The sequence below is a fragment of the Bufo gargarizans genome, chromosome 4, assembly GCF_014858855.1.
Source record: "Bufo gargarizans isolate SCDJY-AF-19 chromosome 4, ASM1485885v1, whole genome shotgun sequence".
In the NCBI taxonomy this organism is placed as follows: Eukaryota; Metazoa; Chordata; class Amphibia; order Anura; family Bufonidae; genus Bufo; species Bufo gargarizans.
Genome location: NC_058083.1, coordinates 182,487,884 through 182,513,831, shown reverse-complemented (window position 1 = coordinate 182,513,831; position 25,948 = coordinate 182,487,884). Strand labels below are relative to the sequence as shown.

General features: G+C 38.2%; 1 protein-coding gene across 7 annotated transcripts in view; it reads right to left on the bottom strand.

Annotated features, from left to right (window-relative positions):
• Nucleotides 1-643: 643 nt before the first annotated feature.
• The window catches only part of MECOM (MDS1 and EVI1 complex locus), a 474,297-nt gene continuing 448,992 nt past the window's right edge, over nt 644-25,948 (bottom strand). For 5 of the 7 annotated variants that reach the window (XM_044289904.1, XM_044289905.1, XM_044289909.1 and 2 more), the window contains 10 exons: nt 21,510-22,857; nt 20,938-21,061; nt 17,241-17,267; nt 9,801-9,967; nt 8,240-8,317; nt 7,544-7,713; nt 6,000-6,144; nt 2,567-2,791; nt 2,271-2,457; nt 644-2,057 (listed from right to left, as the gene is read on the bottom strand). In XM_044289904.1, the coding sequence (XP_044145839.1) occupies nt 1,923-2,057; nt 2,271-2,457; nt 2,567-2,791; nt 6,000-6,144; nt 7,544-7,713; nt 8,240-8,317; nt 9,801-9,967; nt 17,241-17,267; nt 20,938-21,061; nt 21,510-22,857 (2,606 nt within the window). In that variant the 3' untranslated portion in view covers nt 644-1,922. The remainder of the gene's footprint in view (nt 2,058-2,270; nt 2,458-2,566; nt 2,792-5,999; nt 6,145-7,543; nt 7,714-8,239; nt 8,318-9,800; nt 9,968-17,240; nt 17,268-20,937; nt 21,062-21,509; nt 22,858-25,948) is intronic. The other 2 variants (XM_044289906.1, XM_044289907.1) reach the window with 1 other exon arrangement.

Genomic DNA, 25,948 nt, shown 5'->3' with positions numbered 1-25,948 from the left:
AGTTTAAATGAAAAAACCCTGTTTAAATGACCATGGTGGCGACTGGAAAAGGAAAATCTATTAAAGGGAACCTGTCATGTGGATATTTGATTATAATCTAACTAATTATATACAATCATTAACTACTAAAAAGTGCCTTAGATGTATTCACTTACTGGTGTGACAGATGGTTACTTCATAATATACACACAAAGATGCCGCATGCTAATGAGCTGATTTGAGTCCGGCGTGATGTCATGGAGTCCAGCGTATATTTAATTCAGAGCTATAGCCACTCCCCTGCCCACCTGCTGCTGATTCCTATGGAAACAAACTGTCATTCAGCAGCAGGTGGGCGGGGAGAGTCAGGAGCTCATGAATATTCATGACTCATCATTATCAGCTGGAGCTTTTCAATACAAGATGCTGGCAGATTGACTGTGTCAATTAAAGAAAGAAAGTGACCCAGCATTTTGCTAAAAGAATCAGTCACTTATTTATGTTGCCCTTAGTTAGGACACCATAAAACTGGTGACAGGTTCCCTTTAAGTATATTTTTTTCTCTGTATATAATTTTTCTGAAACACTGTGGATGCAGTTCAAGGGTATGTATTTGGACTTGACTACAAAAGAATCACAATTTCAATGTAATTAAGACTGACCTTCCAACATTGTAGTTCTTTATTTTCATGTATTCACTCCTCCCCAAAAAATGTATTGAATGTGTAACAATTACAATTATACAAAACAATTAAAGAAAGTACCTCAATTATTCAAAATGAGATTATAAAAAAAAAAATTATAATTGAAAACAAATTCAGTCCCTCAAAAAGGGAAAAAAAGTTACACTTTTTTTTTTTAAAACAGGATTGGAACACTTCCTTTTACAAAACAGGATTAACAAGAACGTAACACACAAGCTTACAGACAAACAGCATAAAATAACAAATACAATTTTAATCAGGAGAATCATGCTTTCATGAAAGAAATTAAAAGAATTTGTACAAGTGGGAAAAAAAAAAAAAAGAACTGAATCTAGCTTCACCTTGAAGAAGTATTGTGTTCGAAAATCCAAAACACAAAAAATCTCCACACACATACATAAATCTGTATCCAGACAATATTGAAATGCATGAGTGCTTTTGACAAAATAAGAAATGTAACAGTGCTATCTGGAGCCAACAATAAAAAAAAATGAAATAAATACAAGTATACAAGCAAATAAAGTCAAAACACTGACATGATTGTCTAAAATTAAAACGTCAACACATTGATTTGGCAAACATTGAACTGTGAGATATATTAGTGGTATCAGCAATGAAATGGGCCTATATTGATCTTCTCTTTGAGTACTGGACATTGCAAAATTCGGAATATACATATAATTGCTTTTCCCCAAAAAACAATTAAGACACATTTAAGGAAAGAACAAATGATTCCCTGTTATTTTCTACATTAAGTGATAATGTACATTTGTAAATAACTACTTCTGTTTCCAAAGTGTTTAAATACATGAAGCTCATGTTATAGAAAATGTCTATAATGAAGCAACTCTTTCTGCCACACTTGTAGTAAATCAGTGTGTATAAAAAAATTATTCTGTTTTTTTTTTTCTCCTTTTTTTGAGTGCTTGTATATGTGTCAAGATAACACAAAATGAGCTGAAAGACTCATCGTCCACCAAAGTCCAAAGTTTTGATATTTTGTCTTTTTTTGCTCAGGAAATCAGCAGCTGCCTTTGCTGTGCAAAACAAAACAATGAGAATAAATAGTTTTTTTTACTTAAATTACTCCATTTAAGGTCACCGGGATTTGAGATGACCCTGCAGGTAATAAGGCATCCTGCTCTTCAGTCTTTTCTCTATTTTGCTTCCTAAAAAAATCACATATAGAAGAGCCATGCGAAGTGTTGGACTTGGTCCCATGGAGGTACCCGCAAATTGTCATACATGACTGACTGAGTGGAGAGCAGTAGATTCAGCAGCTGCCCTTGCCATATTGTGCCACATGCTGGTGGAATTGTGGCCTGTTGCACGGATTGGTTCCTGGTCAGACAGGGACAGCATCATTGTATATGCCTTAAATGCAGAGAAAACAATATTAAACAAATGCAAATCAGCTGATATTTAAAATAAACAGTCTTAAAAAGCAGCTTAGAAAAATGGTAAAATGTTATATGTATTAATAGTGTAACTTTTTTTTTTCTTTATTTTTTACAAAAACGACTAATATTTATCTATGCCAGCTCTGAAGTATCAAAGTATCATAAAAATAAGTAATCTGCCATTTACCTGGGATTTGCCCTTCTTATAAATTGGCTGTTTTAAGTCTTCTGCCAATTGTGAGGATGTGAAAGGAGAGAGATCATCATGACTGTATTGAGTCTCATCTATTTTCCTCATCTTAAGACTGTCCGTGAAGTGCCTTATGTGATCCAAAGCAGATAGACCAGTTTTGAAATCTTCATCATCATCATACCTGTGTAGAACAATGACAGAATTTGTGTGACAAAGGAAGAATTTTAACATTGACCATAAATTTCACTGCTAATGACTGATCATCTAAGAGTCAGAAAGTTAATTCTAACCTGCTGGGCGAGACTTTACAGTGTAATTCAGCTTTACTTGCTTCTTCAAAATCATTGTCATTGCAATTTTCAAGTAGGCTTGAGTTGGGTTCCTTCATCGATTTCCCTGCAATATCACTTTCTTCATCATCTTCATCCAGGATAGTATCATCTTCAATCTCATCATCATCCAGGATATCAGAATTCCGGCCAGTCAACATAATTTTGTCATGGGCACCATTCATTCTAAAGAGACATACGAAATACATTACAGTCACATATATGTCCTATTTGTAGGCTCAAAATCATTTGCATTTGGTTATACATACAGCTCTGTGCAAAAAGTTTCAGGCAAGCATGGGAAATATGTCGCAAAGTAAGAATGCTTTCAAAAATAGTTCAAATTTATTTTTCAGCAGGACAATGACCCCAAACATACACCCAATGTCATTAAGTAGAATCTCCATAATTAAGAAGAACGTGGAGGCCAGGAAGTGATGGTTTGGCCCCTACAGAATATTGATCTTAACATCATCAAATCTATCTGGGATTTAAGCAAGCCTACATCACAGAAAATCTGTGGTTGGTTCTCCAAGTTGTTTGGAACAACCTTCCTGCCGAGTTCCTTCAAAAACCGTGCAAGTATACCTAGAAAAATTTGTGCAGTTTTGAAAGCAAATGGTGGTCACAAATATTTTTGAAAGCATTCTTACTTTCCATAATTTTTCCACACTTGACTCAAACTTTTGCACTGTAATGAAAACTCTGGATTTGGGTATGCAGAGTTGTTTGATATTGAAACAGTCGTATATATTCATACATATATGCAGATAGGCAATTTTATTTTATTCTGTATGGATGTAGTATAACATAATTCAAGTATAATAGGATTTATCACGTACAATCAACATTCTTGGATGTTTCATTTTTACTTTCAAGAAAGAAGCATTCCTTTTTATGTATTTAGCATTAGTATAAACACACATGAATAACATGGATAATTTATAAACTATTTTACTATACTTTTCTTGGTGAATTGCAGAAGAAAAAATATTTAGATTACTTCTAAACCTCCTTGCTCTATAATAGCCACAGCACAAAGTAACTTCTGTCAAGTCTACAAAATGGGTCTTTTCTTCTCAGGAAATAATCTATTTACTAAATCATCTGTAACCACATTAGAAATGAGTCAGTAATTCTCCAAATCATGTATCACACTTCCTAGACAATGAGCTTCCTTGGTAAATTAAGACCACTATTCTGGGTCTATTTTTTCTTGTAATCTTTACTCCCATATACAGTACATCAGCCCCACCAGGAAACAAGAATAATCAGTGTTAAAAAGACTCATGTAAAAAAAAGAAAATGATGCATTTATATCAGAAAAACTAAATATGCAATACGGCTGTATGTTTCACACAGGATAATTACTGGCACACCTAAATACCCAGTGACTTCTATCTTTTAGTGGAATATAATGATGGTAGTATCAGACCACCAGTGGAAAAAATATATATATGTAGACAGCACAGCCAAAATAAAATGTGGTAGTTATGCTACATCACATTTCTCATGGATGAATGTTTTATGAACTGGATCTAAAGAAAGGAACGCTTTATGATTGAATAAACAGATTTGCTAATTACATCTCCAAGTTCAGTAATTTACCAGGGATAAAATATCCATCAAGTGCAGTCAGAAGGCAGAATTCTGAAAAGGAAACACTGGCTGACCCTATGACCCTCTCTCTTTATTAACTTCCTGTTTAGAGACATGTTGTAACCAGATGTTAAATGAAAGCCACCAATCGAAACACTTGCTATTGGTAATGTGCAAATATTATAGGTTATAGAATTCTCTTGCATATCAAAATCACAGAAAAAAAGAAAACTTATCCCATGTATACACTGTATATCCGGCTGTATGAATTGGTTGCAACAAAACTAGATTTTTACTGGAGGAGATGTATTATGAAGTGCTATTGACAAACAATAAAACAGGTTGTGTCTTTTGCATAATTTAGGCTACTTTCACACTAGCATTTTAGTTTTCCAGTATTGAGATCAGTCATAGGGGCTCAATAACGGAAAAAAACGCTCTAATTTTGTCCCCATTCATTGTCAATGGGGACAAAACTGAACTGAACAGAATAGATTGCTCCAAAATGTTAACGTTCCATTAAGTTGCGTTCCCATACCGGAGAGCTAACTGCAACATGTTGTAGTTTGCTTTTCGTCCTGGGATGCGGAGCAAGATGGATCCAGCATGACCCCCAATGCAAGTCAATGGGGACGGATCCGTTTTCTCTGACACAATATGACAATAGTAAACTGACTTTCAGTGGAGTTCATAAGGGATTTGCCTTGGCTATGTTAAAGATAATACAACCGGATCCATTCATAATAGATGCAGATGGTTGTATTATCAGTAACGGAAGTGTTTTTGCTGATCCCTGCCGGATCCAGTAAAGACGCTGGTGTGAAAGTAGCCTAAAGTGTTTAAAGGCATGGTCCATAGACATTGACAACTCCAATGCTCCTAAACTGTGCCTCATTTAAAATTTATGCTACCTTGTAAACTTGTCTAAGCTAGGCCACATTTATATCAGTGTTATGAAAGACAGCAGGCTGTTCTGGCAGAGGAACAGCCTGCTGGAGTTCACCATGCCTGGAAAAGGCCGGTAACTGCCGAATATCTATTGGCTACAATGGGATCCGAAGGGATATGGCCCTATGATGATAGAAAGTGGCCAGACAAAAAGTCATGCATGCACAACTTTTTGTCAAGCCAAAAGCCAGAATTTATTCCGGAAAGCAGAATGTAGTCCATTGGGATTCCACGGTTCCCTGCATTATCAGACTATGCCAGATACAGCAAACTTTTTATAATATGAATGTGAACGTAGTTTAATCTGTAAATTGCACATATTTAGATTATGGTTTACAGAAGACAATATTCTGTTTTTCTAAAATAAATCATATCTACAGTATATTTTTGGAGGGGAATATAAATCTTTCAGCATTTTGGTTTTGAAGCCAATATCTGAACATTCAGGCATAAGCAGACTTGCCTGGGGACAGTGAAGAGAACCCTTCTGAACACTCCTTGCTGCCATCCACAGAGCTATGGTGAGCACATTCAGGACAAATAACAAGCCATATCTAAGTAACCTTCTGAGATCAAATCGTCCTCAGAATGCTCCTCTAAAACTGAATAGTCTGATCGCCTGAAAGAAATGTCTAAACCAAGTTTGATGGACTTCATTTATCAACCAAATAATTGGTACAATTATCAATATATGAGTGCTGTCAAACATGACAAGGACATCTGTCTGAGGAGCTTACACCTGTCCATTCAGACATGAACTTCATGTATCTGGTCTGTTGACACCAGTTTATTCTGCACAGCTATTAATCATTATGATGCTACAGGTTTATGAACCTGAATATCTTACCTCTCTTCTTGGTTTAAGGGTGAATGCTTGGTATGACTGCTGTTCCCAATAAAATTTCTTATTTCAGTGAAATAGGAATCCTCTTTGTCATCCAAAACGGCACCAGTGCCTTCAGACTCTGAGTGAGGGGATGATGCAGCTGTACCTGGTGGAATAGAAGGAGAGGCACAGCTTTATGCATTGTGTATGGAACTTTGGTCTTTTTCTTCAGGCAAACTGAATTTTGGGAATGGTACTACAGTGCTTGTTTACGGTCATTGAGATCAACATAAGAAATCCATTTGTAAACCTAATGTCCTATTGTCTAAAAACAGACCCCATCCTGCAGCAACACAAAGTTTAAAACAAACATAGTAACAGCACATGTGTATTAAGTATGGGGGCTTAGGGGTTCAAGTTAGAGGGCTTCCCAGTTAAATTGAATTGTTTTCATATTGTGATACTACTTCAATTTTAAGTAGTCTCTTTTCAGAGATGTGTGTTGGTCTCTTCTTGTAGTGATAGCAATACATATGGTTTCCATCAAAACCTACAATACATTCAGGAAGTCTTCACAGTAAGACCCTTTCCTTTTTTCACATTTTCTCATGTTGCAGGTTTCTCCCATCAATCTATACTCATTAATGAGAACCTGAAAACAATTCTAGAAATGTATTAAAAAAGGAAAAAAGACTGTTTGCTACAACATTTGAAATTTAGCTTTGAGGGCCTCCCATTTTTTTCCTGATCATCTTTGAGAGGTTTCTGCATCTTGATTGGCACCTAAAGGACTTTCAGACTGTGAGGAATGAGATTATCTGGTCTGATTAAATCAAGATTGAACTTTTTGGCCTCAGTTTTAAGCATCATGTCTGCAGGAAACTATGCACTGCTCATTACCTGCCCAATACCATCCCTAAATTGAAGCATGGGGTGGCAGCATCATGTTGTGGGGGGTGTTTTTCAGCAGTTAGGACAGAAAGCCTAGTCAGAGTTGAGGGAAAGCTGAATGGAGCAAAGAGCAGAGATATCCTTAAAGAAAACCTGATACAGAATGCTTTAGACCTCAGACTAGGCTAAAGGGTCACCTTCCAACAAGACAATGACCCTAAGCAAACAACCAAGACAACATAGGAGTAGATTAGGGACAACTCAGTTAAAGTTCTTGAGTGGCCTAGCCAGAGCAATGACTTGAACTCAATAGAACATCTCAGGAAAGACATAAAAATGGCTGTCCACTAATGGCCTCAATCCAACCTGGTAGAGCTTCAGAGGCTCTGCAGAGAAGAATAGCAGAAAATTCCCCCAAAGCAGGTGTGAAATCCTTGTGGCATCATGCCCGAGAAGACTGGTGGCTGCAAACGCTGCCAAATGTGCTTCAACTAAGTACAGAGAAAAGGGTCTGATTTATGTCAATGCAATTTTGAACATTCTGTTTTCACTTCGTCATTATAGGGTATTAATGCAGAATAATGGAGAAAAACATAACAAAAGGTGAAAAAAATTGAAAACGACTGAAGACTTTCTGAATGCATTGTATAAAAAAACAGAGAAGTATTGCTTACCAGATATGTTGCCATTCTCATGCTTCTTTAAATGTCTATCCAGGTTGGTTTGCTGACCAAAACATCTATCGCAAAGATGACATTTAAATGGTTTTTCTTTGTTATGAATGTTGCGGACATGTCTCTGGAGATTTGAAGAGATACTAAAGGATCGGTCACAGTATTTGCATCTAAAGTCAAAAGATAGGTATGAGGGTGGAACATTAAATAAAATCAGGCTGGAAAAATTATCTTGCTTAATATGGATCATTCTTATAACTATTGTCTAGACCCTGTTCTTCATATAAATTCCACAATCAAATACATTCTTATAAAGGGACTCTTTGCCGAATTATCCTAATGACAAAGTATTGACAAAGGTGGTTTACAACATAAGCCATGAATGAGTAACACGTGTTAGAGGAATGTTTTGTGGCTGACTATAATAAAGAATTTAATATGTACAACAATCCTTTCTCACTTCCATGTTGATGAAAATTCCACCAAACTCATTGAAGCCAGCTCCTCTACAACATCGTTAGAGCTTTACTACATGCATTTAATCTAAACAATATATGTTCACCATATGAGAAAGCCAAAAATCAGTCCAAGATAAATGATCAATTAAAACTACAAAAAGCATCTAAAAGTATCTAAACCTGTTGCACTACTGGAAAAGAGTTAACAGAAATAGGGCAATGATTAAATATTTCATACCGATAAGGCTGCTCTCCTGTGTGGGTCCGCAGATGACGAGTTAAGTTTGCAGATCTGGGGAAGATTTTTCCACAGTACCTAACAGAATATACAAGGTAGGAAAAAAGTTTTTATTCACTCATTTTATCAACTCATTATTGTTGTTTTTACACCTGCCTTCTACTGTGTTCTTATCCGCTTCTCTGACATACTTTTATTTGTTTACAGACCACTATGGCTAGTTTGCCAAACACAAGTTCTACACTCATCAACATTAAAAGAGGTTATCCCACGATTAATGTAAAAAGTGAAAATCATACATAATCTAGTACATGACAACCACTTTCTAAAAAAGCTAGAATCAGTCCTTTACCTCACATGGGTCCAAAGATCTGCCTATTTATTGCTCCAATTGTTCTATTAGATTTATTTCAAACTGTCAGCTTAGGGAGCATGTCCTGTCTGCTGCAGCTAGTTTAAGGATGGAACTGAGCATGTGCTACCATCTCAGTGAGCAGGACAGAGGAATTAGAAAAAGAGCAAACAGCGGGTGGGGCTATACAGATAGCTACTGAGTTATTCAATTAAATCTATAATACATTTTTAATTATGTGCAATTACAAACGTATTAAGATCCAGGTGCTGGCCTGAAAACTGTAGAATATTATTCATGGGACAACCATTTTCTTCAGTCCACACTTTAGACAATGACCACTCAATTTGTCCCCTCAATCTGTCACTAGAGATGAGCCAATCTTTAAAAATGATCATCTCCATTCCCACCCCCCATCCAAGTCTAATGCACCAGAACTAAAACTTTTGATAGGAAACCTCAGACTGCCATTTGCTGGTTCATCATAATGTATTATTTAACTTTTCTACTTCCCATTTTTAAGATCTCATTCAGACAAAAACATATTGTACAGATGTTTTACTGCCCAGTTTGCAGTTGGAACAAGCACCCGACCTCACAAATATGCTACTAAACTATACTTATACCAATTGTCACACAGTGAGAGGTTTGGTCTGGGAAAACAGGTATTTTCCTCCCAGCATGTGCTGCTGGGCTAATTTACAGCCAGGTGAGGTCAAATACCAGACTGGATTTTAAATGCCAGTCCAGGTTTTGGCAGCACCTGGCTGTCCTTAAATAGGCAGCTGGGCTCAGAAGCCATGTCTCTGTGTTGGGATCTGGGAGCCTTGTGTCTGGATGAAGGCTTGCTACCTGTTTGGCGTGAAAACAGGTTGGTGCTGCTATCAGCAAGATAGATTTGCCGCATGGTGTGAATTACCACCAACACCGCAAGGTGACTTTTTGTTTGAATATGACTGCTTGTTTTGTCACTTGCCTAAATTGTGAATAAAACACTGAACTGTTTGATCCAAAAGAACTTGTTGTTGCCTCTATAATGCATCCGTTAATGCTGTCTACCAGAGCGATTCCCCACACAATGTAGAAATCTATGCTGCTGTAAGTTTGGGTTAGTAAAACTGCTGCGAGTCCAAATGTTACATATGGACAACCACAACGACAACATGCCTATCTAATTGAGATCTAATTTCCATAGTCTATATCATGTACCTGCAGGTATATCGTTCTTTGCCTTTTCGAAGAATATTTTCTGGCAGGGCAGCTGGTGATGTTCGAAAATTGAACATGGAAGGAACTGACTGTATCAGCTCACTGGACTCAGGTTTAAGGGCATTGAAGCTTTCCAACTTTTCAGCCATATTTTCTATTGCCGACATCTGCAAAAAACAGCAAATTTACAATTGAGGGAACTTCAAAACATACAGTTAATATTTAGTAAATCATACAAATTTGAAAGCTTAGTACCAGAGGGAAAAAAATCAAATACATATTTTCATCATTAACTTTAGCATTCTATTAAAATCAAACACAGACCTGTAACCATTTTATAAAATCCTAAGCTTCACTTAAATGTGTGTCTATATTCAGCATGCATTAGTATAATAATACATGAAAAGAACAATAGCAAAGTCGTACTACAGTAATATAAAAACTCTTCAAAACCCGCCTTCCATACTGAAAATATATTTTCTTTATGACTCAAATACAATAAAAAAAAATTGTGTTTCTACAATATACTGTAACATATATTTATACCCAAACGCAATAAAAAAAATAAATAAAAAAGTTGAAAAGAAACTCAGACACCCAATTAAGTTTTCCGGTACGTCAGCATTTATTTCTCTATGGCCTTGATAAGAGATATTTTATGTTTAACAACCATTTATGTAACTGTCTGGGTGCCAGTTCATTTTCTTTCCACACAGGTGGTCTGTTGAATATCAGATGTATCCCGAAATACCATTAACAAGACAAAACCTCCATCTGCTTTGACTTGTCCATAAAATGCAATATAATGACAGATTCCATATTGAAAAAAATCATTCAGGAAATGTGTTTTGTTCTGAATAGAACTCACTGTGTATTGTGGGGACAACAGAGCACATGCTTTCAGGCCCAAGTATAATATAAAACAACTTGAAGCAGTTGTTGCAGGCTTACTGTAAGTACACATAGCGCACATGAATTTAAAAGGGGTTGTCCAGTGACATTACACCGACAACACGTCTGCTACAGCCAAACACTAGCCTATTCTCCTTACTGAAGAGGAGAGTGATTGGCTGCACCAGTCACATGCTATTGACATGACATCACCGCTGCAGCTGGGTAAGCAAAGCCCACCAGGGATGACCAGAACACCAACCGTGGATCTACCAGGTACTGATAACTTCTTTTTTATTGCAGGCTTTTGTTTAAAGAGGATCTTTCATCAGTCCAAACATTGTAAACCAAGTATCATGGCATATACAGCGGTGCCCAGGGATCTTACTGCACTTACTATTATCCCTGGGCGCCGCTCCGTTCTCCCGTTATGTCCTCCAGTATGGTCGGGGACTTGGTTATAGTAGGAGGAGACTTCCCTTGTTCTGCTGGGCGTCTCCTTCTCCTAGGCTGTAGCGCTGGCCAATCGTATCGCAGAGCTCACAGCCTGGGAGAAAAAAACCTCCCAGGCTCTGAGCTCTGCGCTGCGATTGGCCAGCGCTACAGCCTAGGAGAAGGAGATGCCCAGCAGAACAAGGGCAGACTCCGCCTACTATAACCAAGTCCCCGAACATACTGGAGGACATAACGGGAGAACGGAGCGGGCGCCCAGGGATAATAGTAAGTGCCGCTGTATATATCATGATACTTAGTTCACAATGTTTGGACCGATGAAACGTCCTCCTTTAAATGCAATGATTGTTTGTACTTTTGAGAGTGCTTACATCTAAGGCAGGGTTTCTCAACTCCTGTCCTTGGGACCCACCTACTGGTCAGGATTTGAGAATATCCCACAGAATGAATACCTGTGGCAAGTCCTGATGCATGGACACTAATTATATCACCTGCTCAATACTAAGGAAATCCTGAAAGCATGACTGGTAGGTGGGTCCCGAGGACCGGAGTTGAGAAACCCTGATCTAAGGTATACTGCAGCTGCAAGAGTTATGCTTGGCCAGTCTGGTGCCAACAAATCATTTCTCTCGTTTGTTCATCTCATATGTTCTATCCTTCCTGCTCCCTTGAGGAAACCGTGTCAAACTTGGGGTGATTCAGTTTGGGGAAAAAAGATGGCTTAGAGGGGACCTAATAACTATGTACAAAGTATTAACAGACCAAAATCTATCTAATGATCTCTTTATACCTAGGTTTGTAAGCATGACAAGTAGGCATCTATTACCTTTAGTTTTTTCCCATTGTAATTCTTAGAGACAGTTCAATTGCGGTTTGGCCACACCTCAAGTGTAATAATATTACAGGATACTAGATTACTGGAGATGGGTCATTGGTCCAGAGATTTATTCAGATTGGAAAATTCAGGAGCAATTTTCCTTGAAAATCAGGCAGTCTGCGCCCACTTCAGTCTGCCTCTCTTGACCACCACCCTAAAGGGGTTGTCCAGGTTCAGAGCTGAACCTGGACAGCCCTCCATTTTCACCCCGGCAGCCCCCCTGACATTGCACAGGGCAAAGGCATTTTTCAGAGTTCCGGGGACGTACCGGGGCTCTCCCTGGGGCTGACAGGAACCCCGGTGACGTCACCGGCACTGATGGGCAGGATTTGGCTCTGCCCTAGAGAGTAAAACGGCTAGGGCAGAGCTAAAGCCCGCCCCTCAGAGCCGGTGACGTCACCGAACACACCGCTGGGCGGAAGTTACCGCCCGGCAGTGTGTTATTGAAAACAAAAGAGCCCGTGCCCTGCGCGATCTAGCGCAGGGCACTGGAGCGCATCGGAGCATGAGATGCTCCGATGCTAGGCTCAGGGGGGCTGCCGGGGTGAAAATAAGGGTATGTCCGGATTCAGCTCTGAACCCGGACAACCCCTTTAAGATTATAGGTTAGACTTGATGGTCTTGTTTTTTATAACTCTTCTTACCATGACACTGTATAAAAACGAATTTTTAACTAATTAAAAAATATGACTGCCCCTTGGACTTGCATCTAGTTACCCCAATAGAAATGCCTCACAGTTATAATTGTATGAGCATTTTTTTTTTTGTTACAGTGCAGAAACTGCAAGTTTGAAAGTGCAGATGAAGAAAGGAGTTTGATATTGAAAAGTAAACCTCTGGGCTTAACTCAATGATACATCCCAGTGCACAAGACAAACAGTTCAATGATGTATTCGACCCTGCTACATCTGTATCTGGGATAGTAACCACATATTTGTTTTACATACAAAACAACTGCATCTGAAGCTCTGTTTTATATTGAGCCAACCGATCTACCTTCCCAGCTGTTTATAGAGCAACACTACATGCTTGATTGCAAGCTTTATATGCTTTAATTTATCTAAAATTATGATTGGCAGCCTTCTACAAATGTTGGAGTTTGGCCCCATCTTGTAGGAGAACTTGAAGTTCCTGGGTCCCAATGCAAACCTCTATAAGAAGACCCCCCACGTACTATGTGTAACTTATATTAGTAGACTGCTTATATCTAAAAGAGGGCCTTCTCTGGACTTCAGGCCTAGAAGTGACCAACCTCTGTGCCTCCTATAGCTATACAAATGCCAACCAATACTGATACTTTTATTATAGTATAGTTAGATCTTAAGAATACGTTTCAGATATTTCTGTATATGATATTCTTTGTTTTTCCTCCAATGACCTCCAGGCTTTCCCTCGCGTTCCAATCTTGGAGATTCTAATGGTGGATACAAATTGCAGTGTACAGAATACCATTGCCAATTTGCTGCGTGTCTTTCAGACGCAGAGCAGGAAAAAAAATTCTCCAAGGAAAGTCAAGATGCATTTACTTGTCATGCAACAAATACAAAAGGCTTGGGATGCAGTGAGGGCTGCAGGCTCACATAGGTTTGATTCATAATCATTCTGCTGCTAAAACATTTTCCACAGATTCTTATGGACAGCACATTTGTCAACATGAAGGATCTTGACACCTACTGATCACAGGGCAGACAGCTTTGTAATGTTACCGCCGATCTCATAGTAGGTAATTCCATCCCTGCAGAGCAATGCCATTATCTAACGCAAGCATCTGGAGAATTAGCATTTCTTTTTTTTAACCCTTCTATTTTTTTATTTATTAAAAAATAAATTTTTTATCACATGCTATCTGAATCCTGCAGCTTTTAATCTCCCCGGACTGTCCGGGGTAAGAAATCAATTTCAGATTTGCGTAACTGCACCAGGAAAATGTTTTGTGAATGATAAATGACCTGCGGCCTTTGGGCTGATTAGCAGTGACAGCAACGCACAGAGGTTATGATAGCACCTTTAATAGTTAGGAATAATAAGTGCCCCCTAAAGATAATAAATATCATTTATTTATATCCCTTTAATATTCGGGTTAGTTCCATTATCTAGAGGCATTAAATCACTTGACATTTTTGTGTGGCGAGATACTTTAGAATCCGAGCCCATTTACATGGAAAATGGCACACAAAGCCTATTACTGTAATATCTATTCATAGCTGCAAGCCATGTTCAGAACCAATTTATTTTCAATTATTAGCATTACATACGAGGAGGTTCAGAGGAACAGACTCTAGTCTTGTAAGTAGAGCATTGACCTCCCATGCGGACATGTACTAGACCTTGTCTGAGCGTAATTAATGTAATCAGCCCGCCATCCCTTAGAAATATCACATTATTCCAGACATCTAAAAGTGTCTGAAAACGATGTGTTGCAAGAGTTAATGCTCGGCTATGCCCCGGGACCATAACTACTTCCTGCAAAGCTTTGTAGACTGAAATCAAATCTGCATTTTAAAACAAAGCTTCTAGAAGTCATGGTGTTATGTTACAAATTATATGGATAATATATTCCAATCAATATCAACCACTTAGGTAAATGACACGCTTTATGTATGTAGGGTTATGTACATGGGGGAACACACTCCTCTCTGTGTAGAGATATTTTTCAGGTTCACTGTAGCTCAGAAATAAAATAAGAACAGGAGTGCTGGATACAATTTTCTTTGCCGGAGAATGAGGTCTGGATGGTATAGTCCTTTTGAATAATAACAACAAAGTAGCCATTGTACTGCCAAGTTAACTTTTTAAAGGGAATCTCCAGAACTTATAAAAAATAAAAAAAATAAAAAAAGACTATAATTGGGCATTGTAAGAAAAAAAAACTGGAAAATAGCTAATATTCACTAGGTAAATTGCATGCCGCTCTAGCACTTCTGTTCTAGTGGTCCCTTTGTGGTTTACGTTGCTAGAAGAACAATGTGGGTCATTTATTAAGACTGGCGTTTTAGATGCCAGTCTTAATAAGCCCTGTAGCTGGCCTCTACATAACTTAGGCGTATATACGGCTGGTCTAAATGTACACCAGCTTAATTGCTGACTTAAATTTTGACCATTTTCTATGCCTAAAACAGGTGTAGAAAATAATGAATGAGATGAGGCTGCCGTCCCGTCCCCTTCCCCGCCCATGCCATGCCATGCCCTGCCCCCTTTTTTAGAACTGTCCTGGGGAAAAGTCGCAGATTGCCCCAATAAATACTCCTAATATAGGCATATTTCTGATAGTAAATTATCCCAATGTGTTGCACATCCATGTCTCCACTGACCAAATTCTGGAGAGATTATATCTCGTTATGGAGATTCCGGGAAGAGGCTATGCAGATGAGCTCTGCATGCTCTGCCTCTAATGCCACCAGATGTAAGGCGGCTATCCTATAAGTCAATTTTCGACCTTTTAAACAGGCCTTGAGACATGACTTGGATAATGTTTAAGCCAGCATCGACAGAGCTGTTTCAGGGTGATTGCACCTCAGCCTCTCACCCAGTTAAGCCAGCACTCCCTGGGTGCACTATTGAGGGTACATCACTTAAAAAGAGTCATGTCATGTCTCAAGGCCTGTTTAAAGGGTCAAACACTGACTTATAGGATAGCTGCCTTACATCTGGTGGCATTAGAAGCAAAGCTTGCCAAGAGCTCATTTTCACACCCTCTCCACTGACGGAGGCACTGACCTCAGCGGTCATGTGTCGTACATGCAGGAATCACGGCTCGAGTGAAAGGCTGCAGCAGTCACATTAATGTACAATACATCATTGCTGCAAAAAAAGAAAAAAGGAAGAAAACACCATTGGACCTGGAGTGCCACGGGATTAACAAGGTGTGTAATAGTTTTTATTTATTGCTTTTGGTCAATTTTTTAAGAATAGCAACAATCTGAAATGATTATTGTGGGCTACCTAAAAGATGTGATACACTGTCCAGTCATTTGCAGTGCAGTTGGTTGGTCATACATTGTAATTTAAAGCGTAGCTAACCTTTCAACCGGAGTTTGGTGAAAGGTTAGGTACACTTTAAATTAAGCAGATGCATCATCTCTAAAGATCATAGTATTTATGTGATAGTCTAGAAAGCCAAAATGGTCCTTCCTTTTTTTGGGTGTTACTATCACCTGACTTGACATAATTGGAATATGAGACTTCTTTCTTCTAGATATGCCAGGCAAAGCAGCCAATCACAATAAATACTTGGCCAGAAGAAGCTATATACTTTGACCACATGGACTAGTATACAAAGCTACAAGAATGACTTTATGGTCCATGTTTCCAGAAGTTGTTCCCTCGAATATATAATTCAATGGTGGGCTTACAAAACAGTAGATATGCCGCTTCTTAAAATTAGAAATACAAAAAATGATATACATTTTCTGAATGAGCTTATTACAATGCATACTTTTAATCGTGGGAACCTCTGTTTTATACTAATGCCATCAATAGGGGAAATCTTAGAATCGTGATGCTTGCAGTGCTGCTGGTTATAAAACATTTATTTATTGTGACGATTTATCAAGAAGACATGTACGACTTAATTTATGAGTGCTGCAATGTTTTCAAAGGAGTAAAGTTCAGCTGAGGGGTCATTTACTGACCAACAGTGATTCATTGCCTTCTCGATATTTAAGATAATAACATAATAGATATGACTTTTCCATTAGGAGATCACCTAAAATTAACTCTGGACAAAGGAACTATTAATAAACCACTGGAATACTTGAAGCCCATTCATATTTTTGAACACTGAAAACTGTAGACTAATTTATTCCTCTTGTTTTTTTAAACTTTCTTATTTTATACAGTTTTATAATTTTGTAACTTGAATATACATAAAATAATTATTAAAAATGCACAGCAACAACCTCTGTTAAACTAGTCATTGTTTTCTAAGGAAAAAAATGGCAGAGCAGGTTGATTGAGGAGTTGCGCTCTACACCACTGTCAAGCTCTGCTCTGCCTATTCTTCGTGGCCCAGTCACACATGTGAGAATAGTATGACTGCCACAGATATAAATACATTGAGAAATCTACAAAATTGTGTTTCATGTTTTAAATAGAGAAACTACATACTTTAATAGCAAACTACTGTATCTTTAATTACTTAATACATTACACCTTCTGCAATCATTATATTGAAGACACACTATGTACATTCAGAATTATAGATGTAGCATAGTACTTACCCAGGTTCTCTGATCGGGCAATGGGAACTGTTGAAATAATAAAGGAGATCATTGAGTTCCTAATCTATAAAAGTCTGGAAGTTCATAGAATTTAGGAGATCACCACCATTTATGTCAAGAACAGAAGAGCAAATATAGCAGAAATCCTGTACGCAACTAAACAAAAGAGATTGAAGCTAAAAAGTAAGCAATGGAGGATGTGGCATGTGATTTGGCAGGAAATTCTACAACCTAAGGAATTACAGCTTGTGCCAAAATCCTACAAAAGTCAATACTATGTTGTATCAGTAAGGATTTGCACATGACTTTGGTGCAGTTTTTTTTTTTTACAAAGTTAGAAGTGGATAAAGAAAGAATGGAATCATATGAAGGAAAGATTGATCCTACACTAATCTTCCCTATTCTATATTGTCCAATCCTGGTATTGAAAACATCAAAGCTGAAGGTATGAATCCAGCTTAAAGACTTTGTAAAATGGTACTTGACTGTAGCATCCTGAAAAGAAGCCTTCATCTCCACTACTGCCACAAATAAAGTAGCCTCATGAACTGGAAAAATTGATTGACATCTAATAGTAGATTCAGTGTTTCCCTATACATGGAACATTTTCATGTCTCAAAGGATCTTAGATACTCTGGCTTGACCAAGACACAAGAGAACATCTCACACTACATTACAAACGACTATTCGTAATCTGAAGATATTTTGGGCTGTGAAACCATTTCCCAGAGCATACATAACAAATCATGTGCCAAGTTAAATAATAGAGCTTCAGAAGCCTAGCAAAAATACCAATGTGTAAATATATAGGAATGGCAAATATGATAAAACCCCAAAAGGCAGATTCCATGTATGAAAATTATGAACAAGTCTGAAATAAATAGTGAAGTAGTTGGTAATTTGGCTACCTACTATTTCTCTATCTACCTTCTGTCTGTTTATCCATCTATCTATGTCCATTTCCTGGCTATGTCTATCTCCTGTCTAGCTCTTATGTATCAATCAATCACACATGAGTCCATCAAGTTCCACCAAGGGATAGGTGGGGACGTGAATTTTGTAAAAAGGGGAGTGAGACCCAGACTTCCACACATATTCATAAGCATTAATGTTATTTAATTTTAAGAATTCATCTAAGCCCTTTTTTTAAACTATACACTGTTCCTGCTGTGACCACCTCCTGAGGTAGTCTATGCCACAGATTCACTGTTCTTACAGTAAAGAAGCCTTGATGCCTCTGGAGACTGAACTTTTTGTTCTCCAGTCACAGACATGGAACAGGTTTTCACCATATTTTTTTTTATGGCCCATTTATATATATTAATCATGTCTCCCCTTAGACGTCTCTTTTCAAGACTAAATGAATTTAATTATTTTAATCCTTTCCTCATAACTAAGACCCTCCATGCACCTTATCAGTTTAGTCGCTTTCCTTTGTACTCTTTCTAGCTCCAGGGCATACTTTCTAAGGACTGGTGCCCAGAACTGAACTGCATATTCCAGAGGAGGCTGAACTGAAGATTTGTAAGGAAATAATATTACATCTCTGTCTTGCGAGTCAATGTCTATTTTAATACAGGACAATAATCTCAAATCTATGTTTCTAAATATTTGATATCTACATATCTATCTATCTCATATCTAGCTCTGTCTATCACCATAACATTAGCAGGTCTCTTCCTTTTGAATGACTGCATTCTTGGACTTAAACCAAATACACTTTTAAAACTGTCCTTGCCAGAGCACTGCAATATCACACTATTAGGTTAATACATTTTCTCCTGGCAAATGAAGCTGATGCATGTACTCCCCGGTGGAGAAAAGCCTCTTTGTTTGGAAGAATGAGGGCACCTGTTTGCAGATGTCAATACATTACACTAATTAGAGAGGAGCCATAACTCACTTTCTATGTTATTCATGGCCTCCTCAGCTGTGTCTTTTGAATCCATAAAGGTAACATTTGCTGATGAACCGCTGCTGATTCAGGCAACTCATATTTCAAAACAATCTCATATGCTTCACACTTTGTATTGACTTCTCCATCCATTAGATAGTCCTTAGTCAATCAACTTGTTAAAGAGGACCTGTCACCTCTCCTGACCTGTCTGTTGTAGTACCTACTTGCATTATCCATGCAATAACAACTCTTGAGCAACTTTTCATATAAAACTCTGTTGTGCTATGGCTGTAGTATTCCTACTAAAATTTCATGAATAAATTGACAACTGGTTGTCTCCCTGCATAGTCTGTCACTGCCAGACAAACGTGGATAATGTTAGACTGTGAAAGGGCACACCTCAACTGGTAACAACCAGTTGTCATTGTGTACTCGGTCCACATTTTGTGGACAAGCTCTATCTTTTTGTGGAATGGATATACGGATGTGGAAAGCACATGGATCATCCATAGAGATAGAATATTTCCAAAAAATGCGGACCACTATCCACTAAATGCGGGTGCCACATGGACGACATCCGTATTTTGTGGATCTGCAATTTGCAGACTGCAAAATGATATGGTCGTGTGCATGAAGCCTTATGCACAATAACTTTTCATCACACTGATCAGTGGTTTGAAAACTTATTGCTGCTGATCTGGTCCTGATTGAAATGACATTCGCTCTTCCAGCAAAAAGGAAACCTCTCCTGGTCAGGCAAGGAACATCATTATTGCTCAATGACATTTACAGATCATGTCAAAGATAACAAGAATTTTATAAAAAGGTATGATCAATGAAGATCCGCAATAAATTAGAATTCACAGGTTTTTTTTCCCTCATACTTTCACTATGAGCAATTATCATCATTAATGTTTGGAAACAGGCAAATCCTAATACTTGGTCAGTGGAAATAGTCTTAGAAAGAGCTTAACAGGATTAGAAGAAAAGCCTGCTTGTCTTGTCCAAATGCTGTCTAGTATTGTAGATCATCCTCCATTGAAGTGAATGCGTTTGCAGTGTCATACCAGAAAGCACGTAGGGGTAAGAGTGGTTCCAGTTATAACAGGTTATCCCCTATCCATATGATAGGGGATAACTATCAGATTGGTGGTACGATAATGTGGGCCCTGTACCGCTGCTCCATTCATTTCTATGGGAACACAGACATAGCTGTACCGGCGCTCTCCCATTAGCCGGACCCCACCAATCTGATTGTTTAAACTGGAATATCCGTTTAGTCAGTTTGCGGTCTTATAGGACTAAATAAAAAGTTTTTCATTTATAAATTACTCTAATTTGGTTAGTGATTATTACAAGTAAATGACATCATAACTCACACAAGTGAAGGTGCATTTACACTGTGCTGCTGAGTGGACAATTATCAGGAAGAGACCATTCCTTTGCAAAACTGCCTGCTTGTCAGTGGAGGTGAAGAGCATTGATCACCTCCACTGTATGGGAATGAGTTATTGCTACTGAAGTTGCTCATCCTCATAAAAATGTATTGTTTCTGGGCATCAGATCACGGTTCACACAGCATGATCTGTTGCCTAGAAAGGAGGATTGAGGTGTCCGCATGAAAGATCATTTCACCTGACGAACAATTGTTTTTATCGTTTGACCTGCAGCACCGGACAATTATCTGGAACGAGCGTTCGTTCTAACGTTCATTTCCGATAATCAGCCTAATCATCAGGCCATGAAACTATTGTTTGAATGATCAATATAGTCGTCGTGTTTCTGGACCTGTTTACATACCTGTGGATGAAATAAGAATCCAGGTGCAGGTCTTAAATATTTGTCTTTGAGAACCTCAAGTGGATCCATTAGCTTTCTCTTTTCGACCCTGAAATTGTCGATATTCAGGTTATCATCAGTCATTCTGACAAATATAGAACAAATATCCAATCAGAAAAGAAAAAACATTGTTTCCATAACATATTTTAGTACTGCATGCCTTGGCCTTTGCATATATTATTGACGACCAGTTACAGAACATACAACAACATTTGGTAAGAAGGTGCAATAAATAATGGAAGGTGGTCAATGACAGTCAGATAGTATGGGCTGGAGCATTATCATTTTCACTACAAGCCAATAATTGAGCAGGAACATACTGGTAAATAGATAGGCCTGGGATACTCAAGATCTACTGAACGTTCATTTGCCAGACTATTCAACTCACAATTTCTGACACAGTTTACTCAACAGTAGTCACTCACGGTCATCAACAAACTGTTGAATTTTGTGAAACTCTTATTTCTCACGTATAAATATATTAAAGTTTACTAAAGCCCCGTCTAATGTAAATGACAGTATGAAAATCATACCTGTAGATGGGGTCCATGAAGAAAGGTGCAGGCCTTGCATGCTGCAAACAGTGTTCAGATGGTTTCATTTGTTCGGCTTCAATATCTTTTTTGTCTCCGAATATATGGTTCTTTCTGGGCTGCTCAGCCTGTTTTGTTGGACCAGCTCGACTTCTGCTACCCATACTTAAGTCTAAAGGTTGATCAGGACCAGAAGATGCTGGAGTCAGTGGCTTTGATGGAACATTTGATACTTTTTCTTCCTTACGCTTTGTGGTAAGATCAAAAGGAGATTCTACATTCCCCTTTGGAGTTTTCTTTATTTCTTTTGGAGACTCTGGTTCAACTTTTGGAATAGCAGGTCTTACATCTCTATCGGGAAATGGGTACATGGACTGAGAAAATGCTGGGAAAAAAGGAAGGGGAAACATAGATGGGTAGGGTAAAGATCCACCTTTTTTGTCTGGCAGACCTACCAGTCCAGTTGAACCAAAGTACTTCTCAGCAATGGAGGCAATTGCCTTTATGGAATCATTAACAGCCCCTGAAACAGCAGTCTGTTCCTCCAAGCATGGTGAGAAAACAGAGTGATTGTTAAATTCTCGTTTACTGTTCAATGCAGATAGATTTTGCAATGGGCTAACTTTGTCTTTATATATTTTACCATTTTCCTTCAATTTTTCTTTATCACTCTCAATGTCACTTTCAAGATCAGAACCAGAAGTGGTCTCTAAGTCACTACCACTTGGTGTGCTGACATCATCCAGGTCACTGCTCTCCGACTGGTCACTCATTTTGTCATGAAGCCTTTCAACAGAATTATTTTCTCCTATAAAATCCATGATTTTATTTTCACCCATAGATGGGTGCTTATTCAGTGCTTTCAAAATGTCCTGTGTTGCTGGTAGGATTTGTGGTCGATTCATATGGGGGCCCTTATTTGCCTGTTCAATACTTGGAAGTCCTTTCACAGGAGAACTGGCAGGCATTAACGGAGGTCTATATAGGCTTGAAGGAAACAGACCTGGAAAACTAAAAGAGAACCCAGGTGCTGTTGGAAAAGTAAGACCAGCAGCATGCCGGCTAGCACCAAAGTAGTCTGCAAGTCCTGCACTTGCATGATTCATGTTGATCATTGAAGCTTTGTCCAAAGATGGAGTCCCAGGAAGTGAAATTCCTTGACCAAATAATCCACTAGCAGCAAAGTGATTCTTCCCCTCACAAAATCTCCTGTGCTTATTTAGTGATGATGTAGTGCTGAACATTTGTCCACAGTCTTTGCATTTGATCTGAGTCCTGCAGTCTGCATGCATGCGCTTATGTCGACAGAGGTTTGAAAACTGAGTGTAAGACTTATGGCAAACTTCACCTGTGCAGAAAAAGAAAGATCTTAAAATGTGACATGCTTTTAGCATACATTACCAGTTCTGAAATACAGTTCCAACAATGAAAGTATTAACTTTTCAAAATCTTGACCTTAAAGATCCAATCAAGAATCTATCGGCACATACATGTACACTTCAAGTTAGCCATACTCATGTGATGTCTGTCAGACTAACATCTCATAATCTTTGACCTAGCATGCATATGCTTTGGATAAGGAGAGAGAAATCCACTGGAAGCAACGGCTTATTATAAAATGGCTAAGCAGTTGAAATCCACATGCCCTTTCATAATCTCCCCCAAAATTTGCTTTTCGGGAGATTCAGGAAACTTATATACACACACACATTACATGGTTGGCTAGTTGCGTCAAAACTTGTGGGATTGGCCGACATTTGGCTTATCTGTATGGACTGCTTAAGTTTTTGGGTAATGCATTGGACAAAGCACATGCATCTACCATTTAGAATACGTTTCAAAATTTTTTTGAAGTATACGTTCACATCCAGTAGATTTGTTATAGACTTTTCCCAACAGTTCAAAGCAAAAAACTAAGAAAAAAAAAAGATTAAAAACAAAGATAAAAACATCCTGCACGATATGATAAGTAAATATGCGGATGTCCATGGCTACATTTATGGGAAAAATAATAAATAAATAAAAAATTACAGAAAACAAATAAATAATGCACTTATTAAACACAATAGATGCAAGCATTATATATGGACTAAGCTCTCACTCTGATATAATAAAATCCGAGACTCTTAGCCAATATATTTTGATTAAAAACACATCTGTGCCCACTTACCTGTAGAGTTGGACCTGCCTGACTGAGACCACCTTGGCGGGGGTAGGTGGGCACAGATGTGTTTTGATCAAAATATATTGGCTAAGAATCTGCAGGCACCATGTTATAGAGGAGGAGAAGCTGAGCAGATTGATAGTTTTGTCTGAAAAGATTCAGTAAAATTTGTAACTTATAAATATGTATATATGCTATTTGTGACTTAATTCTACACATGGGAGCTATTATCACTGACTGTATACACACTTACACAGAGAATGTTATCAGAGATAGCTGTCGGTCGCTCATAGCATCTCCCTATGAACAGTGAAATCAGAAATAGCAGAGGTTTAAATATATAGATTATACGTTTTACTGAATCTTTTCACATACCATCAATCTGCTCAATAACATGCTGCCTGCAGATTATATTGCATTTTGTGGTGACAGGTCCTCTTTAAGACACTGTAGTCTTCTTATAGCTACCAGGTTGTCAAATATCTATAGTGACAATATTCCTAGTAGGACATTGATTCTGATACCTTGTCTGTATTACATTTTACTTCTAAAAAAAGTTTTTGTTCTCGCACTTGAATTTCATTTGAAATGCAGAATGTTTGATAATGCCAGCAAGAGAGTTAAATGGGGGATGCGATTGTCATTTGCAGATGATAGTGCTGGGTGCTACTAACACTAAGCACTTTTTGTACCTTGCAAAGGATGTATTATAAATCATAATGTTCTCATCATTCTCACATCAAAGACATAAAAGTATAAACACTGAGCATTCCGAGCCATTCGCAACAATCCCTTTGCAGGGCTAGAGACAGGCTGCCCAAACTGACAATAGCTCTATTTTAAGCAGGAGAAGGAAACCAAATTGAATGTATCTCATCCTGCATTGTTGGTTCCCATGAACTGTAATCACGTCCGTGACTTCCACTCACACCAGCGCTAACCTTCCAGCACTTGGAAAACCCTTGTCCTTGACAATCCAGAACACTCACTGTCATCTTCCAAATAATTCCCTGGCATCACCTCTCATTACAGATAAACAAAGTATCAGAAAAAGACTACGAAAAGAGATACGGCCATATCTGAGTGTCTAATCCAGCTGTACTGTGACTAGAACAGTAAGGTTAGAAATGTATCATGGAAATAATAATAAGTTGTATATATCAGTACTGTTGTAATTATGCATTAAAGGGGTTGTCTCAAGAAACATATTCTACAGTTTTCAAACCAGCACCTGGATTTGAATACTTTTGTAGTTGCATGTAATATTAAATTTAGTATAGCCACTGAGTTATTCAATGAAAGGTATCTGTATAGCGCCCCCTGTTTGTTTTTCTTATTTATTTGTCCGGCTCACTGAGAATGCCGCACATGCTCAGTTTCATCCTTCAACTGCCTCCTGAGCTGTGATGGGGAGAGCTGAGACACACCTCCTGAGCTGTGATAAGGGGCGTGTCTCAGCTCTCCCTATCACAGCTCTGGAGGCGTGTCTCAGCTCTCCCTATCTGCAGCAGAGAAGACACTCCCCTTGAGAGGTCTGCTTGATATAAATATAGCAGAGCAATGAATGGGGAGATCTCTGGAGATCTCTTGTTAAAAAGAGATTGTACTATATGATGTCAGATTTTCATTTTTTATAGTAGTCATGGGCTAACCTCTTTAACTTGCAAGAAAAAAAATAAAAAAAAAATTAAAAAAAGACAGTCAATTGCTGCAGATATACTATGCTATCTCAATATATCTTTCCTTACCAATGGATAACCATCACTGAAAAAGGATAGCTAAATACACAACAGTTTCAAATTTATTATGGCCGCATAAAAAAATACTACGCTATGGACAGAGATTTATTGGGACCACCTTCATTTGCAAATGATCACTTCTTAGAAGTCTATTTTGTAGCAGTGACTAATGACACAATACAAGGAAAAGCCTTAATGGTCACTTGCTAATGATAGAACAGTAAAAATGCTATTATTCTAATTAACAAGATTGAATCCATGGATAGCACTGGGACAGGCAATGCATTATATTACCCAGTGCTCAGTGGCCTCACACATTGAACAAGGGGGTTTCTGCATTAATGTGGCCCTTGAGCAGCTCTGAGAAAACAGAACGTCTTTAAGCTGTAATATCCCTGTACTTGATATCTGACTTTAAGTAAACCAGATGGGCTAATAGCTTCCATACAGTACCCTTCAACAACAAAAGACACCATTCTTCCACCACAGTACCTACAATTTCAATGTTCAAATGCAGCACATAAGGATACATCCTA